This window comes from Astatotilapia calliptera, chromosome 1 (assembly GCF_964374335.1).
Source record: "Astatotilapia calliptera chromosome 1, fAstCal68.1, whole genome shotgun sequence".
Taxonomy (NCBI): Eukaryota; Metazoa; Chordata; class Actinopteri; order Cichliformes; family Cichlidae; genus Astatotilapia; species Astatotilapia calliptera.
The window spans coordinates 10,077,898-10,102,022 of record NC_137422.1 but is presented as its reverse complement, the minus strand read 5'-3'; the positions used below and the strand labels follow the sequence as shown (position 1 = coordinate 10,102,022).

The 24,125-nt window shown below is 40.5% G+C and overlaps 2 protein-coding genes across 2 annotated transcripts in view; both read left to right on the top strand.

The window, feature by feature from the left end:
• Positions 1-24,125, top strand: part of kcnq1.1 (potassium voltage-gated channel, KQT-like subfamily, member 1.1) — a 44,935-nt gene that overhangs the window by 11,674 nt on the left and 9,136 nt on the right. The window contains exons 3-11 of the mRNA XM_026161486.2: positions 6,629-6,755; positions 7,337-7,415; positions 7,879-7,975; positions 13,187-13,327; positions 18,053-18,163; positions 18,624-18,719; positions 18,910-19,026; positions 20,133-20,271; positions 22,750-22,806. Of these exons, the coding sequence (XP_026017271.2) occupies positions 6,629-6,755; positions 7,337-7,415; positions 7,879-7,975; positions 13,187-13,327; positions 18,053-18,163; positions 18,624-18,719; positions 18,910-19,026; positions 20,133-20,271; positions 22,750-22,806 (964 nt within the window). The remainder of the gene's footprint in view (positions 1-6,628; positions 6,756-7,336; positions 7,416-7,878; positions 7,976-13,186; positions 13,328-18,052; positions 18,164-18,623; positions 18,720-18,909; positions 19,027-20,132; positions 20,272-22,749; positions 22,807-24,125) is intronic.
• On the top strand, positions 1,356-2,242 carry LOC145430380 (uncharacterized). The gene is made up of 2 exons (XM_080305431.1): positions 1,356-1,960; positions 2,043-2,242. The coding sequence occupies exons 1-2, from the start codon at positions 1,484-1,486 to the stop codon at positions 2,073-2,075; spliced, it is 510 nt and encodes a 169-aa protein (XP_080161557.1). The 5' UTR covers positions 1,356-1,483; the 3' UTR covers positions 2,076-2,242.

Sequence of the window (24,125 nt, the reverse complement as noted above, 5' to 3'; positions counted from 1 at the left end):
GTCTCACATCTCCCAAGGTTCCCTTCTGCTGGAAGGAGTCAGCACAAAGGGATTTCAGCCTCCTGAAGGCTCGTTTCTCCTCCACACCCATCCTGGTTCAACCTGACCTCGGCCTGCAGTTTGTCGTGGAGGTGGATGCCTCGGACACAGGGGTGGGGGCCATTCTATCCCAGCAACAGAAGGGTAAGCTCCATCCCTGTGCCTTCTACTCTCGCCGTCTCTCATCTACTGAACAAAATTATGACGTTGGGGACAGGGAACTGTTAGCCATTAAGCTCGCTCTAGAGGAATGGCGTCCCTGGCTGGAGGGCGCTGCCCAGCCGTTTGTAGTTTGGACAGACCATAAAAATTTGGAATATATCCGTTCAGCGAAGCGGCTTAATGCCCACCAGGCTAGGTGGGCCCTGTTTTTCACAAGATTTCAGTTTACTATAACCTACAGGCCAGGTTCCCGCAACACCAAACCCGACGCTCTCTCTCGTCAATTCACTGCCTCTGAGGAGACTGCTCGAGACTCTCCCATCATTCCCCCCTCGTGTGTCATTGGGGCCCTGACGTAGGAGGTTAGGAGGTTGAACCAGCCATTAAGGGGGCCCAACGAACAGAACCAGACCCAGGAACTGGTCCTCCTGGACTACTCTTCAAGAAGCCTGGAGAGGTGTTAATCAGCCAACCTCTGGTCTCCTTCAGCCCCTGCCTACGCCAAGCCGCCCCTGGTCCCACATCGCTGTCGATTTCATCACGGGATTGCCACCTTCGTCAGGTAACTCTGTCATTCTATCATTGATCGTTTTTCTAAAGCAGCTCACTTTGTTGCCCTTCCCAAGCTTCCCACGGCCCTGGAAACTGCCCAGCTCCTGATGAACCACGTCTTCCGTCTCCATGGAATTCCGGTGGATATAATCTCAGACAGGGGTCCGCAATTCACGTCTCGTGTGTGGAAGGAGTTCTGTTCCTCCCTGGGAGCTCAGGTCAGTCTTTCCTCTGGCTTTCACCCGCAGACTAAGGGTCAAACAGAGCGAGCCAATCAGGAGCTTGAGGCGGCCCTCCGATGCGTGGCCTCCACCCATCAGACCACCTGGAGCAAGCAGCTCCTTTGGATTGAGTACTCCCACAATAGCCTCACCTCCTCGGCCACCAGAGTGTCCCCTTTTGAGGCGTCTCTGGGTTTCCACCACCTCTGTTTGCCGCTGTAGAGGGTGAGCATTTCGTACCTTCTGTCCAGCAGCACATCCAAAGGTGTTGGCGCGTTTGGAGGACCACACGGGCTGCCCTTCTCCGCACAGCTGAGCAGAACAAGTGCCTGGCGGACCGCCATGGGACCCCGGCACCAGTTTATGCACCCAGACAAAAGGTTTGGCTGTCGACCAGATTCATTCCGCTTAGAGCTGAGTCTAAGAAACTGTCTCCTATCTTTATTGGTCCCTTTGTGATTGACTCTCTGGTGAACCCGGTGTCGGTCCATCTTAAGCTGCCCTGAAACATGCGGATCCACAATGTTTTTCACGTCTCTCAAGTGAAGCCCTGTCTTTCCAGCCCCCTGTGCCCTCCTTCCAGGCCCGCCCGGGTCATCGATGGCCATCTGGCCTTCACCATCTCGCGCATCATAGATGTCAAGCGCAGGGTGCGTGGTTTGCAGTACCTTGTGGATTGGGAGGGCTACGGAATGGAGGAGCGGTCTTGGATCCCACGTGCGGCCCTTCTGGACAGGAACATGGTGCGGGCGTTCCATGACGCTCATCCTGAGAAGCCTGGGGGTCGCGGGGAGGCTCCCGTTGGGGGGGAGGGGGGTACTGTCACGGCCTGGAGGTTCAGCTGGTCGCTGATTCTCTCCCCCCCAGGGCGGAACTCGTTATGGGTTCACCCCCTCGGAGGAGGAAACACCTGTGCCTCATCAGTGTGGATGGCATTTAAGCCAGGAAGCAACGGCTGTTCTTCGCTGGATCGTTGTGAGAATCGCGTCAGTGAAAGTCGAGCGTCTAGCAAGTGTTTTTCCATGTAGTTGTGTGTTTGGGATCTAACGAGCATTTCTTTGTGTGCAGACCCTCTGGACTATTTTCCCTGGTGTCCCCTGAGTGACGAGTGTCCGAGTGGATTCATGTTTGGAGAGAGACAAGAGTATTCACCTGGATTTCCCCCGGAGCCCTGCCCCTCTCACCTTTTGTAGATAGCACTGCCTCACACCTTTTGTATATACACTCATTGGACATTGCTCATTAATAAATTCTCTTGTGTGCATCAATCCCTGGAGTCCAGTGCGTGAGTCCACCTTGTACACCGTGACAGTTAGAGTAAACAGATGTTTCATTTTGACCATTTTTTTGTTTTGAAACCCCAAATGTCAGTGTGTGCTGTTTAAAAAACAACAACAATCTATTTCATTTATTGATGGCCCTGACCGCTGCATTACAAAAAAAACAACAACAAAAAACATTTTAGGGACAGTTTTGCTCATACTATATAAGTGACTTTTCTACAAACAATTTCAGTGTGTCCCGCTGGCCTAAGAGGGCAAAAGCGCCTCCTCTAAAATCAATAGTAAATGAGATCAACTTAACCCCGAGACACCAGCAGCTGAGCACAGAGGAGCTGTCTGGGTGATGAGTGAGTCACTCAAGCTTGGATAAAAGAAAACCTAAAGAAAGGATAAAAAGGATTTTGAGGAGGACTGGAGCGTGCCACATGTGACAAGTTCACCTTGGCCTGAGGATAATGGGATAAAATAGTCATGGTGGGTCATGAGTCGGCACATCTCAAATCCTACAGGTTTATTTTCTGCTTCATATACAGGGCTGCTGTGTGTTCTTCTGTTTAAAAGTCAGACTTGTAATTTAAAAAAGAAACCAAAAAAGTCTGAAAGTCTTTTATTAATAAATACTATGGTATCATCAAATATACATGCATTTTATTGCAACCTGTTTTTCTGCCTTAGGTTCACCCTCTGGAGATATTTAATCTTCTTATTCTTCTCTTCTACACAGATAATGAATAATTAATATTTGCTGCTAAAATCTCAAACATTCATCTCTTCCATCCTGCATCCCTGAGGGACTGTTTTGTACTTTGTGCTTTCTAGTTTAGAGATTTGCTCTGACCCTGCTACTCTTTCATTCTTTCCTCCCCCACCACTGAAGCCTCTCCTTTGTCTTGTTTCTTTCTTCCTGTATGCTCAAGGTTAACAGAAACCTCTCTGTTCTTTAGTTGGAGATGGAGCTTTGGCTGGCACTGTGTAGTAGTGTTTTTGGCCAGATGCTTGGCGGTTTGCCCAAAGGATTCACATTCTCAAAAGAATTTGTTTATTTCTTTTTGGATCCAGAGCACCGTGACCTATTTAAAGTATAGCTGCATTGTTTTTGAGTGTGTCAAAGTGCAAAGGAATTCAGGCAATCTAAGCTGGCTGACCTGGAATTTCACTAATGGAGACCAGTAACTCATCCTTCAGTGTAGATTACTATTAAATAGATTTGGGGGGGGGGGGGGTGGACACCAAAGGGTGGGATCTCAGCCTGGTTGGGGGGCTCCTTGGCCTCCCTCCTGCTGTGTGCCCAGCCCGGAGGCTGCGGTCTGTGACCGGCTCCCGGTGCAGACGGCTCTCTGTTATAATGTTTCCTCACTTGGCTCATGCGAGCCCAGCCCAATTTTTACTCTTTAAGTGTGCGCGTGTGTGTATGTGTGTGTGGGTGGGGGTGGGGGGATATATGTGTATTGAGAGTGTGGGGAGTGAGTTGGAGGGTGGGGTGGGCTGCTTTTAACTATGTAAAGCACTTTGTGCTACATTTTTTCTGTATGAAAAGTGCTTTATAAATAAAGATTGATTGATTGATTGATTGATTGATATAGTGAGAGTCTAACATAAGGGAACGAGGCAGGAATGAGAATCAGTGATTTGTCTCGGTCAAAAGAAATCTTGCATTGAGGACTTCAGGGAAGGACCCTCAGCGTGGAGACAATGATTTCAGGAGGTGTTTTCGATTTGTTGTCACCCCCCCTTGTGGTTCTCATAATAAGACAAAAAGGATGGAAGAAGCAGAGTTGGGTGGGTTTGTAGGGGTGAGGGATTTGAGAGGAGTGAGATCTAGCGTAGCAGCGGGGCTAGGCACGAGAAGCTGGATGAGAATGAGGATTGATCTTTGCCACCTTTTTTTCGCTTGTTCACCCCCCCCCCCCCCCATTTCCCCATTTTCCCTTCTGTAAATAGCTTCCTTGTCAAAATGTGCTGCATTGTTTTCTTCTAAATAAAAAACAGACAGCTGTGTTTAGGTTCGATTTCTGACCAAAGGACGCATCCTTAAGGTCTTGTAAACAAAAAACGATAAATTCCTAATCTTAACTAATAATTGTTTGCAAAATCATTTTTCTCTCTAAATTCCGAAAACCACATCGTCTTAGCTCACGTCTTATCTACTCTGTGACTGATGGCATGTTGTCACCTGTCAGTGAAATAGAGTAAAACCACTGTCAGTATTCTGTGCATCAGCTGTCTATAACACTGTTGTCACGTGCAGACACAAGACACAAACACTAAAAAAAATTGCTCTGCAGTACCCGAGGTAAAGAAAACTTTTAACTCAAGCTCCACGATTCACACCAGAGCTTTTGATGTAGAAATCCTTGCTGCAAAATTAAATACTTTAACATTTTACATATTAGCTTCCAGGAACACACTTTAGCATATTAATAATCCAATTTTCATTTTACAAGGTTTACATTTTTAGCTCAAATAATGAAAACAGCTCCAAAAGCTCTGAGATTTCGCCCTTAAAACACAATTTGCTCATCCAAAAAAAAAGAAAAGGAAAAAAAAAACTAAGGAAAGGTTAGTGATTTACTGTCAGACAGCTGCTATCCTGAGACGTGGAGTTTATTGTTGCCCCATCAGTCCCGTCCACATAGTCCGAGAACCGCTGGGTTACACAAGCAATGTAGCTTTTAATGATAAGTATATCTTAAATATGTTGATAGGCTGCTTTTAGGCTTTGCTAGCTTTAGACCAGATTAGTTCCTACAATAGATGGTAAAAAGTTACCATTGTTATACGCCCCACTGCTTTTTGCGCCACCATTTTGAAGCCTTTAAGTTTGCAACTTCCGTTTTAGCATCTTGATTTTTTTAAACTGGGTGAACCACATTTGACAAGGAAATGTGGCTAAGAGTAGCACTGGCTGCTAATTTGGTTAGCAAGGTGCATTGACAGGCTAATACTCAAAGATCTTAAAGAAATTTGGACTTACCTATCACATAAAGGTACTAGGACACTAAACAAGCATAACTTTAAGCCATAATACATTTTAAATGGGTTATTAAACTATAACTGCTTTGCTATTATCACAAAGAGGGAACTTAGCTTAAGAGAACGCAATAGTAAACATTTTTCTGACACAATGTGACAAGAGGCGCAGGTCTGACTGTGGGATAGGACTTCTAACTGAAAATTCCTTAGCCAGTGAGCCAGTGTCATACTATAGCTAATCACCATTTTAAAACATAGTATGACTGAGAGTTACAAAACAGACTGAACCTGTTATTCTGTAACACCCATAATCACTGACTGAGAACATCAGCTCAACAGGAAAGTGTATACAGTAGTGCGGTCAGAAAGCTGTTTTCAGTTAGTGTTCAGATACAGTATGACTTTAAGGCATTTTCACATTGGCTATTTTTCTTGCTCTGAAACTGTGTCAATGCTTGGATTTAATTATTTGGGGCAAGCTGCAAATTATATTCACGAAACTTTCACATTGGCTAATTAGTCAGTATAACCTAAGAAACTGTCACTGGGCTACCAGCTGCTATGAGTTTTCTCTCCTCTACACTGTCATTGTAGACAACTAAGCTAGGCTAACAAGCTGCTGGCTGTAGCTTCACTGTACAGAAAAATGAGTGGAACTTCAGATAAAATCAAGTATCTTTTCTAGAATGTTTAAGTTTTTGTTCTATTAAAAGAAAAATATCAAAATGGATAGTTTGCCTTCCTCTTTAAAACCACCTTAATCCTTGGGTAACATTTGCATGTGAGCAGCTAATGTAGCTTCAAGCTGCCACAATCAGCAGTAATGGGTGGGCTACAGAGGTCTTATAACCTACTTTTTTTCTCACTGTACACCTCCAGATTTTCATCAAATCCCAGCTGATGCTGACTCAAGTACTCAAGTCACTCTGAAATATATCAGATCTTATACGACTCTCTCCGGAGATAGAAAGACTTTATGTAACATTGCTCACATATATATTCTTCAAGATTTAATAACTTGGATGCGTAAAATAATCAAAATCCAGTTTCAAAATCAACTAAATAGAGATAAAGATTATTGAACCACCTGTCAGAAAGCACACATACCTTATTTTATCGGGTACATTAAATTATTTTAACAGCTGACTCAAATCAATGATGTGATACAAATAGGAAGTAGCAAATGGAGTATGCACAGAATGAAAATGAATATTTGACAAATTGGAAGTGTTATCAGGTTTATCTTGGTCATTAATAAAATTTTATCCATATTATTTGTAACACAAACATTGTTTTAGTCAAAGCAGCTGTTCAGCCGTTTTTGGACCGAACATCCTGCAGCAGCATCTGATGTTTGTTTTTTTCTGCCTCCCTCCCTCTCCCTCATTTGTCTGACAGGAGATTGTCCTTGTGGTGTTCTTCGGTGTGGAATATTTTGTCCGCCTTTGGTCAGCAGGCTGCCGCAGTAAATATGTTGGCATCTGGGGCCGACTACGCTTTGCCAGGAAGCCAATATCTGTTATAGGTAGCAACACAACCCCCGTGCACACACACACACACACACACACACACACACACACACACACACACACACACACACACACAAACACACACATATCTTTACACATGCATGCTGACAGACGTATCACTCCCCACCCACGCACAAAATTTAAACAATATCTGTAATATACCCTGAGCTTTATCCCAAAATGAGATATTTAAGACAAATTCAGCATGAAATTAAAACTGTCACTGCAATATTTCTTCCACCTTCAGCTTGTTATTCTTAAATTTGATGCCTCCAGGTGTTTTTTTTTTAATATGTTGCAACGAAAATTAGTATTAATAATGTTTGTAACCCGTCTAAGCTAAATTGATTAATAGAATCATTCTGAAATGAAAACTGATGATAATTTCCTAAAATAACACTTTCTGTACTTTCTTCTTTGACCCCCACCGTCCCACCCCACCCCCATATGGAGAACAACACTTCTTCATTTCTTGTTGTATTAACATCATAATCATGAGTGTAAAATTATTCACATTATATACGTTATTGGTTATGGCATATGTAGGCTTAAGACCCCTCATTCTCTATTAATGCAGATCTGATTGTAGTTGTTGCTTCGATAATTGTGCTGTCAGTGGGCTCCAAAGGCCAGGTCTTTGCAACCTCTGCTGTAAGGTAAGAGACTGTGTCTAGTATGTACAAGCAGAAACTTTGTGGCCATAAGTATGAAGATGCTTTCTGTACCTCTGGCCTCGATAACATAACTATGTGCCCCTGCACAAAGCCAGATCCATAATGAATGATTTCATCAGTTTGGGGTGAAAGTTTGTAGCCATGACTGTAAGAACGCACTACACCTCTGGGATTAATCGCTGAACTGCAAGCCAGGCCTATTGCTCACTGCTCTGCAAGGGAGAAAATTAGACGAGTTTGCTCTAACATTTGTAAACGTCGAAAGTCTTTACATAGGAATGGAGACCATTTATGATATATGTGATAAAGATGCACACATGCTTTAGGTATCCAAATATTTCTAGCCTTATTGTGTGTACATGAATATTAACATTCAATTGCTGTGCAGAATAATATCTGCATATAAACACTTTCTCTTTTCCTTTTCCTTTTTTTAATTGACCAGAGGGATTCGCTTTCTGCAAATCCTGCGTATGCTCCACGTTGACCGACAGGGAGGAACGTGGCGTCTCCTGGGCTCAGTTGTCTTCATCCATCGGCAGGTACACAATCACTCCTTTAAAGGCTTCAAATTAGATTTTACGTCCAGAACTATTACCACCACCAGAGCTTCGGAGCATTATTAGTTATCTGCCAGCTTTCTGTCAGGGGATTATGCCAAGGATAGTCTGTCCTCTTCATGTTTTATTTTTCCTTTCTATGCGGTATAAAGAGAAGGTCCTCACATGGGAATACCTCATACAGTTAAATGAGTATTCAGCCGAGAACCACAACAAAAGCGCCACTGCGTAATAGCTTGGGTTTTTGGGATATAGGCTCATCTGCTGGAGAGGGCCATGTCTTTCTCTAGGGTATCATTCAGCTGAGACACAGAGGTGGACATGATTAGCCCCAGTGGTCACAGTAGTTGTCCTTAGTGTCAGTATAAAAAGAGAGAGTGATGAGCAGGGGATCAAGGATGTTACTCATCCAGTACCACCTACCATGCTTTCTTGTATTGGCCTTGGCTGATTTTGCTTGCAGCTGAAGCTGGTTATCATCAGCCACTGACCTCTGCTATGAATGTCAGCACAGGGACATATTGGGGCATTTTCAAATCTGATTTCTGACTGGCTGTAGAAAGCACTTTAGCTTGAAGGTAAAAAAAAAATGGTGAAGTTTGGAATGTACTTGTTATTGAAGGAGATTGCAGTATCTATCACAGCTGATATGGCTAGGGGATGAGTTCTTGTTAATCTGCTAAGTTCTGTTTCCTTAGAAACCTCCTTTGTGTTGCATGCTGTGCTCCTAATTAACCGATTGTTTTAAAAGGTCATATTCACCTTCTCATGGTTAGCTCAGCTAAATTACTATTGAATAAAAACAAATATACACACAAATATACCATCTGCAGTGAAAACTTCAACCCAAGAGTGTTGTGCTGCATCTGACTAATTTTGAGGAAGTAACATTTCTTACAAAGCAAGAAAAGGTTAACAGAGATAATGAACATAGTTTATGCAGTCCATCTACAGTTACTTAGGGGGACTGAGACAATGGGATAGTTTGTTTGTTTGTTTTCAAATGTATGCAATCAAGATGTTATTGTTTTTGGTTTATTTCAAGGGTTTAACAAAAGTGTTGCATTAACCTTCTAGCAATTAAAGTCAAGTATACAGAATTATATATATTTCTAAACAGTTCCTAACAGACAAGCAGTTTCATGGTCAAGTCAGGATATTTTCCTGATTATTCTATGGCAAATTATGCAGATGAAAGATCTGGACTTGATTTCAAGTGATGAAATCAGCTGTCCACTGGAACATTCAGAGATCCTATTTTTTTTTTTTTTTTTTTTTGGAGGCTTTTGCTATTTTATTTTTTAATAAACAACCTATATGAACACAAATAAACCAAAATAAACAAATAATCAAAAATAAACAAACGGGTGAACCATCTAGTGTGTATATATATATATATATATATATATATATATATATATATATATATATAAATAACCACACACACACGTACATACACATACCTACATACATATGTATTTGCCTATACACATACATACTGACATATACATATATACACATAACAGTTCAAAAATATGGCATACATAATTACAGAGATTCAAACAAAATCGGGTCTCCTTGACAAAATGTAATGTTTCCATTTATCCCAAATATCACTAAATATGTCATATTGGAGTCTATTAATGAAGGTAATTCTTTCCATTTTAAACATCCCATAAACAATCTCATACCAGTCATTTAGTGATGGAATTTTCACACTAAGCCATTTCTTGGTAATAGTCTTACGGGCAGCCAGACTCAGAATACCATACAACAGCTTGGACATTTTATCTACATTCACTGAGTATAAATATCCAAACAAAAGTTCATCCCAATTAAAAGGAAGTTGCATACTAAAAATAATCTGTAACTCAGAATGAATCGATACCCAAAAAGTGTTGATCAATGATCAAGACCAAAACAAGGAAGTGTTTTATTTCTTGGGCCCCACAGTTTCTCCAGCAGCTAGAGTGATTAGAATAATGTTTACTTTGTGCAGGAGTAATAAAAAAAGGAACATTCAGAGATCCAAGGATCAAAAGTGGTGCATTCTTTAAAAGAATGAATGCATCGGCCAGCTCAGCAATAACAAAGTGCCAGGACGACAACGGAAGACGACTAAAGTAGACGATCACAGTATTCTTTCCACCTTCACAACATCTGGCCAAAATGCCTTCATGACTGCACATTTTTATATCAAAAGTTTCTAACAAAGTGCAAACCGCTGGTTGCAATCCAAAAAAGGAAAGTCAGATTAGACTTCTAAAGGAAATTGACAAGATCTGGGGAAAAATAAATCCTTGGACAGATGAAACTAAGATTAACTGGTATCAGAATGATGGCAAGAGAAACAAATTGAGAAATAAGTGAACAGCTCAGAAGCTTATTACAAATCTGAAAGATATCACATCATCTGTCAAACATGGGTGAAGGTAATATTGCACAGGCATGTGTGGCTGTCAGTGGAACCAAGTCAGTGTTTATCAATGATGTAACTGGTGAAAGAAGCGCTTGCAAATGTTCTCTACTCAGCTAAATCCTGCAAATTGATTGTATGGCACGTGAGACTACAAATAGACAACAACCCAAAGAAAGCTGCAAAACTTTCTCAAGACAAAGAAATTCAACTGACAGGTGAGTCACCTGATCTCGACCGAACACAGCATGCTTTTCACTTACTGAAGGCAAAACTGAAAGCAGAGAGATCCACAAACAAATAGGAACTGAAGACTGCTGCAGTAAAGGCCCGACAGGGCATCTCAAGGGAGGAAACAGCATTTAGTGATGTTCATGGGTTTTAGACTTCAAGCCGTCATTCAAAGGATTTTCATCCGTGTACTGAAAACAATCACGAGATTTAAAATTACCCATGTTCATTTGACCAATTAGTTTTGAGCCCTGAAAATAGAAAACTGTGTATAAAAATGACAGTAATTTCTAAACAGTTAATGCAAATGTTTTGTTATGCCCCCTGAACTAAAGCTGAAAGACTGCACTTGAATCCCATCTTGATTGTTTGATTTAAAGTCCAGTGTGATGGTGTTCAGAGGGAAAACTACAAAAAAATGTGTCACTGTGGACCTAACTATAAATCGTGGCTTTCTTTGTCTTTCTTAATCCTTTTAATCATCTTGTAACTCCCCCACCCCCCAAATTTGCATAGAATACACCTACAGCACGCAAAACCATGTGGGACTTATTTCAGGTTTTCTCAATTTTCCAAACCCTGCTAGCTGAGAGTGACAAGCCTTCACTGATGTAGACCATTTAAGGGTTTCACTGCCCAATTCCACTCACACACTGGCTGGGCTGTTCCTAAATAGACTCTGAAAGGAGAGGATGAGTGTGAGACTGACTCTAGGAGAGGCCTGGCTAAATTCAGTCCTGATTGCAGGCATCAGAAGTCATCATGTGTAACATAGAGGGAGCTGTTCCATGAGAACCACACTCATCACATCCATGCTTTATTTTTGTTTCACCTCGCACTGCAGCCACTGTTGGTATAGTTCTCATATCTTCTGCTAAGGCTCTACACAACTCCAACAGCCGTGAGGGAAATACATTGTGTACTCTCACAACAGCCAGTGCAGTAGGGGTCAAGTTGCCATCAACCAGCTGGTCTCTGGTGTATTGTATATAATATATGTTCCTTTGTGAGTTTCTTGGTGTTATACAGAGCAGGAATATTTTGCTCCGCTAGACTCTCGCATAAACGCATGAAAGTGCAGCCCCCTCTGTGTTAACAGCTGGAGTTTTTAAAGTCAATGGAGTTTCATTCACTCCAATCAGTATCCAATCCTTGTGTTATAACGGCATTTACATACACACACAGTGGCATTCTAGTGCCTGTGGCTCTAAACACAATTTGCACAGTTGCTCCTGGCTGATACTGGCAGATGGGAGGCACACATCTTGTGAATGTGTTTGCCAGGTCACAGTGACAGCAACACATCTACTAAACCTCAGGTAGCAGCTCAAGGAAAATGTACCTGAATGCGTTAAAAGCTGTTATTTCCAAGAATCAAGTTGCTAGCAGTACGGATGACTTGAAGGTGTTATAGAGGCTCTGTCAGGTGTTTACTAGCAAAGGTCTGATGCCCAGAAACATTCCCAAAAACAATGTGTGATGAAATGAGGAAATGCAGGTGCAAATGTGGACTACTGGGAGATTGTAAGCACCGTTTGTTTAGAGCAATGTAAGGCTAGGATGCTTACATCTGCTGCTGCTTCTCTGTGTCGCAATCTCAGAGTGACAGTTTTGGGCTGAGACACGAATAAAATTTTCACTTATCAGGTAGCGCTCTGGCACTTTGAGTAGTTAAACCCAGTTTAAAATCACGTAGTAGGTGAGTGCACTTAGAGAGCTTTTTCACAAAGCAGTAGTCTAATTACACTCAGACAGGATGAGAGCCCCAAACCCAAGTAGACCTCCTGAGCAAAGTGTAGACAGTTGCTTATTGAATCTGCAACACGATGCTTTATATATATGATAAATACACTGGAAGACATCAGATGTCTGGGTTTCAAAGTAATTTATGATGATTTACCGCACATCTGAATTCAATCAACACCCCTGCGGTGATTACTGATTATTACTGAATTTACTTTCAGTTTAAACTCATTAGCACTTATGGCCCCTTTAAAACTCAAGACATTTTAGTGTTTGCTCCGGCCAAGAATACCATGAGCATTTTAATGGCTTTTCACTTGATCAAAAAAAAACAAAAAAAAAACACTTATTCTGAATAGAGTCGCACAGTTTTGGTTGAGATAGAGCGTCATAATCAAATTTCAGATGGCAGTTTTCAAATAAGATCCCATCCAATAGATGTTCGATTGAAAGAACTGGTGCCGAAAATTAGCGGCAAAATGACAGGTTGCATGATTAAGAACAGCTTTGCATTCACTTTTGGTTATTGAATGACACAAGCCCGCACAGGCAGCAAAATGCTCCAATGGAAAAATTTAATCATCATATTTACCCAGCACTCTTACATGAATATTCACATCCATATGTCATGTTATTAGCAAACACAGCCACATCGAGCTACAGGCAGCTGACTGGTAAGCTAGCTGATGCATTTTGCCAGAAAGTATACATAAATTCACACCTCATATTACTTAATATTTTCTCTAACATGGTCACATGTCCGAGTTTGAAATATGTAATGTCTTTGTGCATGTGTATTTCAGGAGCTGATCACAACCTTATACATTGGCTTTTTGAGCCTGATCTTCTCGTCGTACTTTGTCTACCTGGCAGAGAAAGATGCTGTTGACAGCAGTGGCACCACTGGTTTTGGGAACTATGCTGATGCCCTGTGGTGGGGAGTGGTAAGCATTTGTATTACTTATAGTGTATGGCCATAAATCATTGTACACACATTTTTGGGACTCCTGGGACAAAAAGGGAAATGATAATGTCAATTGAAAAAATGAACTGTGAAAGCATATATATGGAGAGAGAGAGAGACTGGCGAGCAGTCATGTTGAAACAGGAAGGGGCCATCCCGTTCCCACAAATTTGTTAACAGTTGGAGCTAAGGGGCTGAGCCCAACTCTTAAAAAACAAAACCTACTTGAGCCAAGTGCACAGACTCATCACTCCAGAGAACACATCTGCACTGCTCTAGGTTCCAGTGGTGGTGTGCTTTACATCGCTGCATCCGACACTTAGAAGCTAAGGCTCAGACTAAGGCATGGATGCAGCTGCTCAGCCATGGAAACCCATTCCATGAAGCTCCCTCTACGTTCCGTTCTTGAGCTAAACGAAGTCCACATGAAGTTTAGAAGGTCTGTAGTAACTGCCTGCAGAAAGTTGGTGACCTCTATGCACTATGCGCGTTCACTGACCTCGCTCTGTGATTTTACGTGGCCTACCACTTTGTGGCTCAGTTGCTGTTGTTGTTGACTGTAGTAGCAAGGAATTTTCATGACTATGACTATTACAGTACCATCCTGAAAATCACTGAGCTCCTGAGTGCGAACCACTCGCTCACAAATGTTTGTAAAAGAAGTCTGTATGTCTTGCTGCTTGATTTTATACACCTGTGGCCGTGCAAGTGATTGGAACACCTAGATTCAATAATTTAGATGGGTGAGTGAATACTTTTGGCAATATAGTGTATGACACACAAAAAAAGGAAAATTATAATAGTCTCTTTGTTGAGTCTTGGGATTTGGCAAGCAGTTATGATGGTTGAAGAAAGTCTCCAGAAAATGAAAGTAAGTTATTGAAATGTTCTCTAAAATGACAGAAACATGAGCAGAGTTTGCCTGGGGCTCTGAGGAAAATTCTGCTAAGGGGGCCCTCCTAATTTACCCATAAGCCATGCACGCTGTGTGAGATTGCCACACAGTCCCACCTGTCAGCACAGTGCAAACAATTTGCTCAATCTGTTCATCTACAATTGAGTATACTTATACAGAAAAGTATGAGATAAACAAACACGATTTTTTTCACACAGTATATTCTTTACAATCTCAAGATGACACATGAGAATGAAATGCTGCACGAATGACTTTTTGTTTTGTTGTTTTTGTTATCATTTCATATGCACAGCTAAGGAGAATTTATATTCTAATACTGAATCAATTGTAATTGTCAGTCACTGGCTTTGCAAAGAGTTTCCTTTTTTACATGATCACTGTCGAGTTCAGGGTGCTTTTGTGGAGTGCAATCATACTCCTACATTGTATTTTCTGGACTGGCCCTTGCAGAGGCTGCTGCTGTAAAGCATATGTTTCATTTCACGAATGTGCATACGAAGCCATATGGTCACATATGAACACATGTGAAGTGTGAATTGCAGTTTCTAAGCCTTGTCACTTTAGTCAGCCACAAAGACAAAGAACCCAGCCATGGAAATGGTTAACAAGCAACACACAGACATACCAAGAGATGCTCTGTCCAGCTATGTTAGTAAGACAGACAGGCTAGAGGGATTTGCACTACAAGCAAGCACATCAACTTAATGTTAAGGTTATTTGCTGACATTTTTCTTTCTTTCTTTCTTTTTGGAGAAAAACTGGAGAAGCTATGTTATGGAATATTTCAAGCGCTCTTGGGGGCCCTCTGCTGTCCATGGAGCCCTAAGCAAACACTCAGTGTGCTTGTGACCTGATTCAAGCCAGCTCTGTGTGTGCATGTGTGTGTGTGGGGGGGGGGGAGACCTACCAGATTCACCTGTGAATAAGTATCTTTTCGCTGATCTGTGTTATGAGTTATCCCAGTTTTAATCATGTTTGGGATTGTGGTATAAAACATAACCAGAGTGTTCACATCCCTATATGATTCTAACATTATCTCTATGAGTTCTATACTGAGAAACTATAACAGAAGTCATTAATATGAGAATGTCACTGCTTTGCTTTATGGTTCACTTTGCCCCCATTATATGCCGTACAGTTCAACATTCAACCCTATGTCAAATTTAGTGATGCAGTTTAGCTGTTTTACAACTGAATAGGATTAAGGACATAAAGTATTCCTTATAATGTAATATATATTATATATAATGTCATAATATTTCCCAAATACAAGAAGATCTGCCAAAGACTTAGATAGACACTCATAAAACTGTGAATTAGCTAAAATACAGCAGCACTTTAGAACATTTGTTTGACTCCACAATGTCACTGAAAGATACATAAAAGGCCTGCTGTAGGACATATCTGGGCATGTAGTATTATCTGTCCGGATTATGATTTTTCCCAATGAGGATGAAATTGTAATGTTTGCATAGAACGTAAAGAACGTGTTTACTCATGTCTGATACACAAAGCCGTGTGAGCAAATAATCTGCACGGTTGCAAAAGCAGCAGCCGGCAGGTTATATCAGCAAGAGTCAGGCCCCACTAGAGAGCCTTTCAACAGTCTGTCTAGCTGGTGTTGAGAGCACAGTGACCAGTATTTGTTCAAAGTAAGGTGTGCTTTAGATGTTTAAAATTAATTACAAAATATTTTGTCCTTACCTGAGGTGTCCTGGGGTCCTGGGCAACTGCCCAGCGCCCTTTAACTAGAACAGAAACCCGTGTAAAATGTTAGTGAAATTATCCTTAGAAATAACTGTCAAAGTGAAATGATCCGAAACAATTCAATTATGATTGTCTTCTGAATTCTGAGATTTGACATTTCTATCCCGGCACAAATAAGATTTTGCAGAAAACCATGACTTGTTGTAAGCTGCTTTTTACCAAGTGAAAGGTCAAATATAGACTGTTTTATCTGTACTACTGATGTTACAGTAGGAGTTGTGTGAAGCCCCTTGGGCAAATCCAGTGGGCTGCTAATACAAACAGCAAAACAAATAGTGCAGAAAACACGGGATGAAAATTTATTTTCAGACAATAAGTCACCACCCACTCGGCCTCATGGAAACTTCAGGGACTCTGATATTAAAAAATGCACGCACACACACATTCTCACACATACACAGCAAAGTCAATAACTTGTCTCAGTATGAAATGAAAGTTGTTGTTGTACACATTAGATCCCATGATTTATTTTTTTTAAAATCTGATTTGGGTCTGCTGTCACACACGCTGAGAGTCAGTTTGGGGTATTTCAGCACATGAAGATGTTATTAAGAGTCCAAGAGGTGAAAAGATCAGAGTTGTAGTTGGAGGATTGGGAAATCAAGGGTCTAATGCACTAAAGACTCAAAGCAGAGAAAGTATTTGGTCAAGTAAAGTCAATAGATAATTGTGGGTTCAGCTGTGGATGTGATGATACAGTTTTTAAACTGTTTGCTAGCAGTGCTTTCACTGTTTTTTTGCAACCACACTAGCAAAATGTCTGTACTCTAAAACGACTACTACTGTTTTTGGATCAAGTCAGTGTTGGATACTTTAATGATTTTCTGTACAAATCTAATAACCCCTGTCAGTACCAAGTCATTAGCCCAAACTATCAAGTTAATGCTAATGCTAATGCTAAAGTAAGCTCTGAGCACATGCATGGAAATAGATGTGCAATGAGTAACTCGGTCGATTAGAAAGATTAGAATTTATTAGATTAGATTAGAAAGTGTTGCCCTGGTGCCTGTGTGCCTGAGCTATCCACTCTAATTGGTAGTGTTTAGAGTGTTTATAGCAGTTTGTAGCCTAAGCTTTTTAGGGTTACTTTACACATTGTTCTTTAAAACTTTAGCAGTGTTAAATATTAGCACTCCAGCCTTGATAACACTATGTATATATGTGATAGAAAATAAGGAAAAGCATAATAGGTCCCCTTTAATGATAGGGTAGTGGTTAGAATTAGGGATGCAGTGATAATAAGTCTCCAGAAAGTGCATACAAGTTATAATACTATCCACTGAAATGACTGGAATATGAGCATTGCAGTTTCACAAGAGACATCTGGAGCTCAGCTGTGTTTCCAAAAAAAGTATTATTAGCAGCCTAGTTACTGAAGAGCGAGGAAAAGACGGTATCAAATTGGTATTTGAGTCAGCAGATACTCAAGAGTGTGGTATCAGCAACTGCTCTAGCCTATCTGCAGGGACCACGGATGTACTACTGACTTTGATGATCCCCAGATTTTTCAACCAGTGATGATGATATGTAGTAATGGCGGCCATGTCTCAGGGGACCAGTGGTGTCCTTAAGCAAAATATATGAACCCCAAAATCCAGCTGTGTGTCCAATATAAATACAGAACATAGCACAAAGCAGTTTGTGATACAAACAAACAAAAACAAACAAACAACCTTTATTTGTCACATACACAATTATACAGAGTACAACATGTAGTGAAATTCTTGTGTCCGAGCTGCAGACAGTCTGCAGACATAGTCGCGCCATTCCAGGACTTGGTTTTTAGCATGGGGGGTCTAGCCAGGACCTTTACTGGATACCGGGTGGGAATCGAACTTGTGACTCCCGCTCCGAAGGTGTGTAGTTCCCATTTAACTTTTCATCTAGTGCCTCAGGTAATTATTTAAGCTGTCCTATACTTTGGTTTATTAAAAACACATACCCTAGCTGTATATTTTGATGAACGCTAATTATAAAATGCTACTGTCGTCATTATCTTGTCTGTGTTTTTTTTCCCTTTAGGTCACAGTGACAACTATTGGCTATGGAGACAAAGTGCCACAAACCTGGATTGGAAAGACTATTGCTTCCTGTTTCTCAGTCTTTGCCATTTCATTCTTTGCCCTGCCTGCAGTAAGTGCAGTGAGAAATTTCCATCTAACCATATCATTGAGTTGTGCCGTGAGGATTACAGAACAGCAGTGACTTTGCTGAGAAACATAGTAAGTCAGTGAACCCAGTAAAACTGGGTGAAAAATTGGATTAGACAAGTATAGTTTTCCTCATCACTTTTTATATTACCCTTGGTTCAATATTCATAATAAGGTTTATGAAATGTCTCAAATACTTAGAGCCCCAATTATTTACGTTTAGTTCAAGAAATAAAAACGCTTAATCTCCCCATTTAAATCTGCTAATTCCGTGTTTATGAAGGTTAATGGGAAAAAATAAATTATTCTCAACCGAATAGAATCATGAAGGATCTCTCTTTGTTTCTTCCTTCTTTCTCTATCTTTCGGATCGTGCAGCTGCCTGAAAGTGTGTGGTTAAAACTGAATAATGAGAAAAAACTCTGCTATGCTGTTCTTCACAGGGAATCTTGGGCTCAGGCTTCGCCCTGAAGGTGCAGCAGAAGCAAAGACAAAAACACTTCAACCGACAGATCCCTGCAGCTGCCTGTCTCATTCAGGTATTTGACCAAGAAAATACTCCCAACAGTAGCTCAGTACAGCCGGGGGATTATGCTGTCTCAGAGCTACAGTCTTATTATGGAGACCATCCTTTCATGTAACCTTTTCTTTCTTTTCTTATATGGCAGACATGTTGGCATGAAATTTGTCCTGTCCAACCAACGTATTGCTATTTTTATGCCCCTCCAGACATCGTGGAGATGTTTTGCGGTGGAGAACTTTGATTCTGCCACATTCAAGATGTTTTTGAGAAAAAGATCAAACATCCCTGCCTCTTCTCTATCCACCCCCAAGCCCAAGAAATCGGTTAGTAATCATTTTATAGATTTCTCTGTAACTGCTTCATACACCCGGTTTCCCGTTTATTAGACACAGGCAAAGTGCAACTAATGTAGTCTGAAGCAACACCCCTGCAATACTGTAAATCCTAAATTTACAAAGGTTTCCATGAAGGTTTATGTAGGCTGTTTTTGTTTTTCAGTTATTATGTGCTCACTGTCAAGGCTGTAGTCTGCTGTGCTGCATTGTGTTGCTTTATACTGCAACTTGTTTCTGATGTTTAGACTGCACTCAATGATGCAAATCTGATATCTGATATCGATGCAAAAATACTGGAAACACCATAGTTCTTATGAGAGAGGTCAGTCTTTTCCGACTAGTAATGGCTAACAAATAATAGTAATAATAGAAAAAAATAATAGAAACAAATAAACAGAATTATTGTAAATAATTTCATAAATTAATGTCAGATTGGGTTTCAACCCCCTCACTCACTCTCTACTATCAGACAGGCTTAATCAACTAGTTAGATTTAAGAAAATCATCCATTACTGTAGCATAACAGAATCACAAGACTGGATATCAGATTTTGAAAAGATACACATAAAAACAAACAAGAAACGCCTGACAAGGGGAAAAAAGTCAGCAAGTAAGACAGCCAGAGGCAATTTAATAATGATATTGATTATTCAGCATCTTTGCAACCAACCATACATCTACTAATGCATCTGTTTTTAAATGTTGCTTATGTGCAGTCAGTAACAGTGTTTATTTTGGCCCTCTTTTTAGACTCTGATCCTCCTACTGTATTTCCATGTAATTATCATCAACAGAAATGATAAATTATTTAAATGCTTGACAGCTCCACACTTTTTAAAACAGAGAGTGGCGGTAGAGAAAGGTAGGCAGATTATGAAGATCATTACATCACGTAATTTGGCGACTGATATGCCTTTATGTTTACGAAGGTTTGTTGGCTGCTAAATCTAATTCCGTTTGACAGTTGAGACTTTGGCTGCAAAATCAAAATGTAACTCCAAATGTTTTTCCCACATGGTGAACACGGTTACCTTTTTGTGTCACTCAAGTTGCAGCCAAACACTTCATTGAGCTGTTTGCATTTTCTCGAACAGGTGAAGTTGAGGAAGAAGTTGAAGAGCAGTGACAAGGATAATGGTCCAACTTCCCCCACAGTTCCGAGCATCACCTTCGACTCTGTGTTTGACAGCGGGAGGGAGATGAGTTCAGATGTTTACAGCACTGTTGGCACAGGTACTAAAACCTATTGAAAGAGTGAAGAACAGTTTCTAGAAGAAAACAGACTGATGTTTGTTGCAAGTGTGTAGATATATGGAGTGGTGCCTGTTCTTTCCTTCAAATCAGAATCAATACTCACAGCATCACTTAATGAGTAAAGATTTCATTAGCGCTGCTCAGGTGTCAAACCAAAAATTCTTTCATGATACAGAAAATAGAGAATGTTGAATTTAAACTGCAGATATAAGGCTGTCCACAGCAGGTGAAGAGGACAAAGTCCAAACATTAAAAATAGATGAGCGCATTGCAGGAATATAACGTGAGGTTGCATTGATGAGTATGAACTGCAAGGGTCCTCTGCTGAACTTGTAAAAATCTGCACAACAAACAGTGCTGCTGATTCAATGATGAAGAACTAGGAGTCAAATAAAGAAGGTATTCAAATCAATACTGCATCCTGTCAGTGTCACTTAAGATTATGTTGTGTACTCCAACTACTTTGATGAGTTCACTTTAAATACTTCAAATCAAACCTTTTCTAATAGCTCAGGAGTAGTGCCACCAGCAGGTCAAAGTTTTCCCTTTTCCTTTTCACTGACACTGAATGACTTTTTTACATTATTTTACTTTAATGTATAAATGATAGAAATGTTCCTGAAAACAGCCTGAATCACGAGCTAGACAGTACAATGAAACACTGTCCTTGCATTAGTATTTAAGAGCCATTTGAAACTACTCAACACATCTAACATTAGTCAAATTGAACTAAATGTATTGTGGAGCATGTGGAGCATGCACACTGCATAGCATTGCACAGACACAATTTAATATGCAATTAGATTGTGGCCAACTTTAGCAATCAGCAGTCACCTTAAACCCTTTAATGTTAACGCTCCCATTCTTGTGGTCAGTGTAGTCACAGATTTTCTCATTCAAGGGACTATGTGGCCTTTTAAAGCCTACATACAAACAAATCAGAATGTGAGTTACTTTTCCAAAATATCATATGCCCCACTTTCTAACTTCCTGGTTTACAACATCCTGTCATGGAGAGTGGGGGCTGCAGCCTTTTGGGGCTGAGAATATTTGAGCTGTTCTCATCAAAAAACAAGCTGTGGAACTTTTGCTGAAGTAACATATACTGACTAATTCAATATCATCCTTGAAAATGCCTCTTTCATTTTTTTTCCCCTGTCAGTTCATTTTCCATGTTCATTCATTTCTCTCAGAGTGTATTCCCTAATGTTGTTCTGCTCACCGAGTAGCCTATTTTATACCTTTTCAAAAGATCATCATTATTACTCCTCTCACTGCTGTATGAAGGACATTAATGGATAGCCTGATCTAGTAGACTGACCAACCAAGACACAGGAGAGGATCATCTGTTTACTTTTTCAAGAAGATAAATATGGATAGTTTTAGCACATCCATAATATATAAACATCTAATTGGATGCTACTCTTTTCAGGCCCTCATTATATAACCTCTTTCTTTAACACAATCTGGTAATGTGAAAAGCTGCTTACATGGGTGACTGCAGCACCACCAACACAACAGTGCCAATGGTTTTGCTTTGCACTCACTTCTCAGTACAAGGGGAGAATTTAATTTGCACCATTGTACGGTTCTATGCATGTCTGTGCACTTCACGATCTCTGATGCTACAGGTCTACTGCACATCTTACATTTACAGCATGGTGCTTTTAACACGTCCATTTTTTACTAAGTTGCTACATTGCCATCTGTTGTATGCTTGGGGTGAGGGGATGCAGGCACTGATGCTGGCTCAAGTGCTTAGCTCCTTACAGAGTTGTCAGCTTACACTAAAAGCGTATCCTGTCTTCTGCATTGAACAATTTCATCCCTGCGTTAACCTTGTTGGTTATCTCTGCTGTGTGGGCATTTATTCCTCATAATTCTGTTCACTGGGTATGTGGTTACATAAAATAGATACAAGTCATTATAATTTTGATTGCAAGAGTGGAAAAACTGAAGGAAAGTAATTTTCCATCAGTGTTTTTCAGTTCATAATAAATGGAACTATCAGGTGTATTGCAGATGTGGTATTTCTTTTTACATTTTAAGTCTTTCTGCCTCTTTTTAATTCTCATTGTGCTTCTTCCATTCAACTTAACTGCCTACTTCCTTGCTTGTGTCTTTTTTCTCTTTGTGTTTATGCCTGATTTAGCAGGACTCTACACTCTGGGAGGATGTGGTGAGCTGCATGTTAGTGTCCACATCCTGGTCACGTCCTCTGCGCACTCGCTATCCTCTCCTAATGCTTGTTTTTAACAGCCCATCAAGTCACTTTTTGTCATTGTCAAGTTTTATAACAGCATGCTTTCTTAGTCAGGCACCCATGAGGTAATGAAATGTTGTGTTGTTTTCTTAATGACTAATGACTATGAAAAAGGATTCCAAGTGCCACATTCATTTTTCAGGATAATTAAAGTTAATAATTTATGCTTGTGTTTTCCATCATGTATTCTTCAGATCGCCAGCAGTCCTGGACATCTTTGTCCTCTCTTCAGTTCAGCTCACCACCTCCAGGTAACTTCAGAGCTTAATGTTGTTTTTAATGTTACTTTGTTTGCCTTGAAGATACAGTCTGGCGTTCATATAAAAAGTGCACATGGCCAAAGAGATGGCACTCATGAGGTTGTGGATTATTGTTTTGGAGCCTTGAGTTTAGTATTCTGACCTTCGCCATCTTTACTGCTGCTTTCTTGTTAGATTGATGTTAATTATGACCACCAAAAAAAAAGGTTGTGCACAAAATGGACACCTGAGAAAATACACACCCTACAGAACAGTCGATTCATGGCACCTTCCTGTCTCTCAAAGTGTCCAGGCCCCTAATAATGCAAATAATGCTAATGCCTTAACAATTTAAACCCCTCTACAAATGTCATAAGAAGGAAAATTAGCTAGTGAGGTTTTGTGGTCCTACAACTGCTAACCACGTGATGTTAAGTGGTCCACCATTTTTGATGTGTGACTATGTATAATCAATTCAGCAAGACCTCAGTCACGATGCCCTAGAGACGGTGCACAATAATCTGGCAAGGGAAAAATATGTATTACCAAATAGATCTTGGAGGTTCCTAGCTGTTGCTAGGTCGCAAAGAAGATGCCTGTATGTGATTGCTTTGGTTCCTAACTCCAGTTGCCCACAGTTCGTAGGAAACATGGCAAGTTGTCTGAGACTGCAAACATTTGCCAACTACTCTTCAAATGGGGATGAAACTATAAAAGTGTGACACAAGTGAGGCACAACTCTTACTTTGAAGGGAAATGCCCTCAATTTCCAGTTTGTGTCGAGTTTGTGTTGCACTTTTATAAGTTTTCTTATAAAAGCGAAGGTTTATAGAAAAAATTTGTATCTTTGATGTAAAAGCTGCAGCAATCTTCAACCACACCAAGGAGGTTTTTGGTGCAGCACCTTCTTTATGACCAACTTCACCCAGTGGCATGAAAGCAGCTTCCAGGAACCACTCATCAACTGGATTACACATTTTTCCCTTGTGGTTCCCTTATGATGGAGGAGGCCAACGGTGTGCATATGATGTCATTTGAGAATCCTCTGTAGAGATTGAAGCCTTTTCCCAGAAGAAAAAAATGCATATTTCTGTTGTAAAGTTAGAAATTTGAACATGGATGTCTATTAAGAACTTTTGAAATCGACTTCAAGTGGTCATTCCAGGAACTGCAGATTTTTGGCACTGGGGTGCTGGCTTCATTTTTCAGTTTTAGTTGCAACAAGTTTTGGTTTCATCATGTGTGATGTTACATACAGTTTGAAGTGTTGTTGCCAAGAGGACTAAAGGTCTGATGTGTTTAGATGATATGCAAAGTAATGTTTGGCATTT

What these genes read in the sequence shown, in the direction of transcription:
- LOC145430380 (XM_080305431.1), top strand. Translation starts at nt 1,484, where the DNA reads ATGCGGATCCACAATGTTTTTCACGTCTCTCAAGTGAAGCCCTGTCTT. An exon ending in TGGATCGTTGTGAGAATCGC is followed by an intron (nt 1,961 to 2,042) that starts GTCAGTGAAAGT and finishes CTTTGTGTGCAG; the next exon opens with ACCCTCTGGACTATTTTCCC.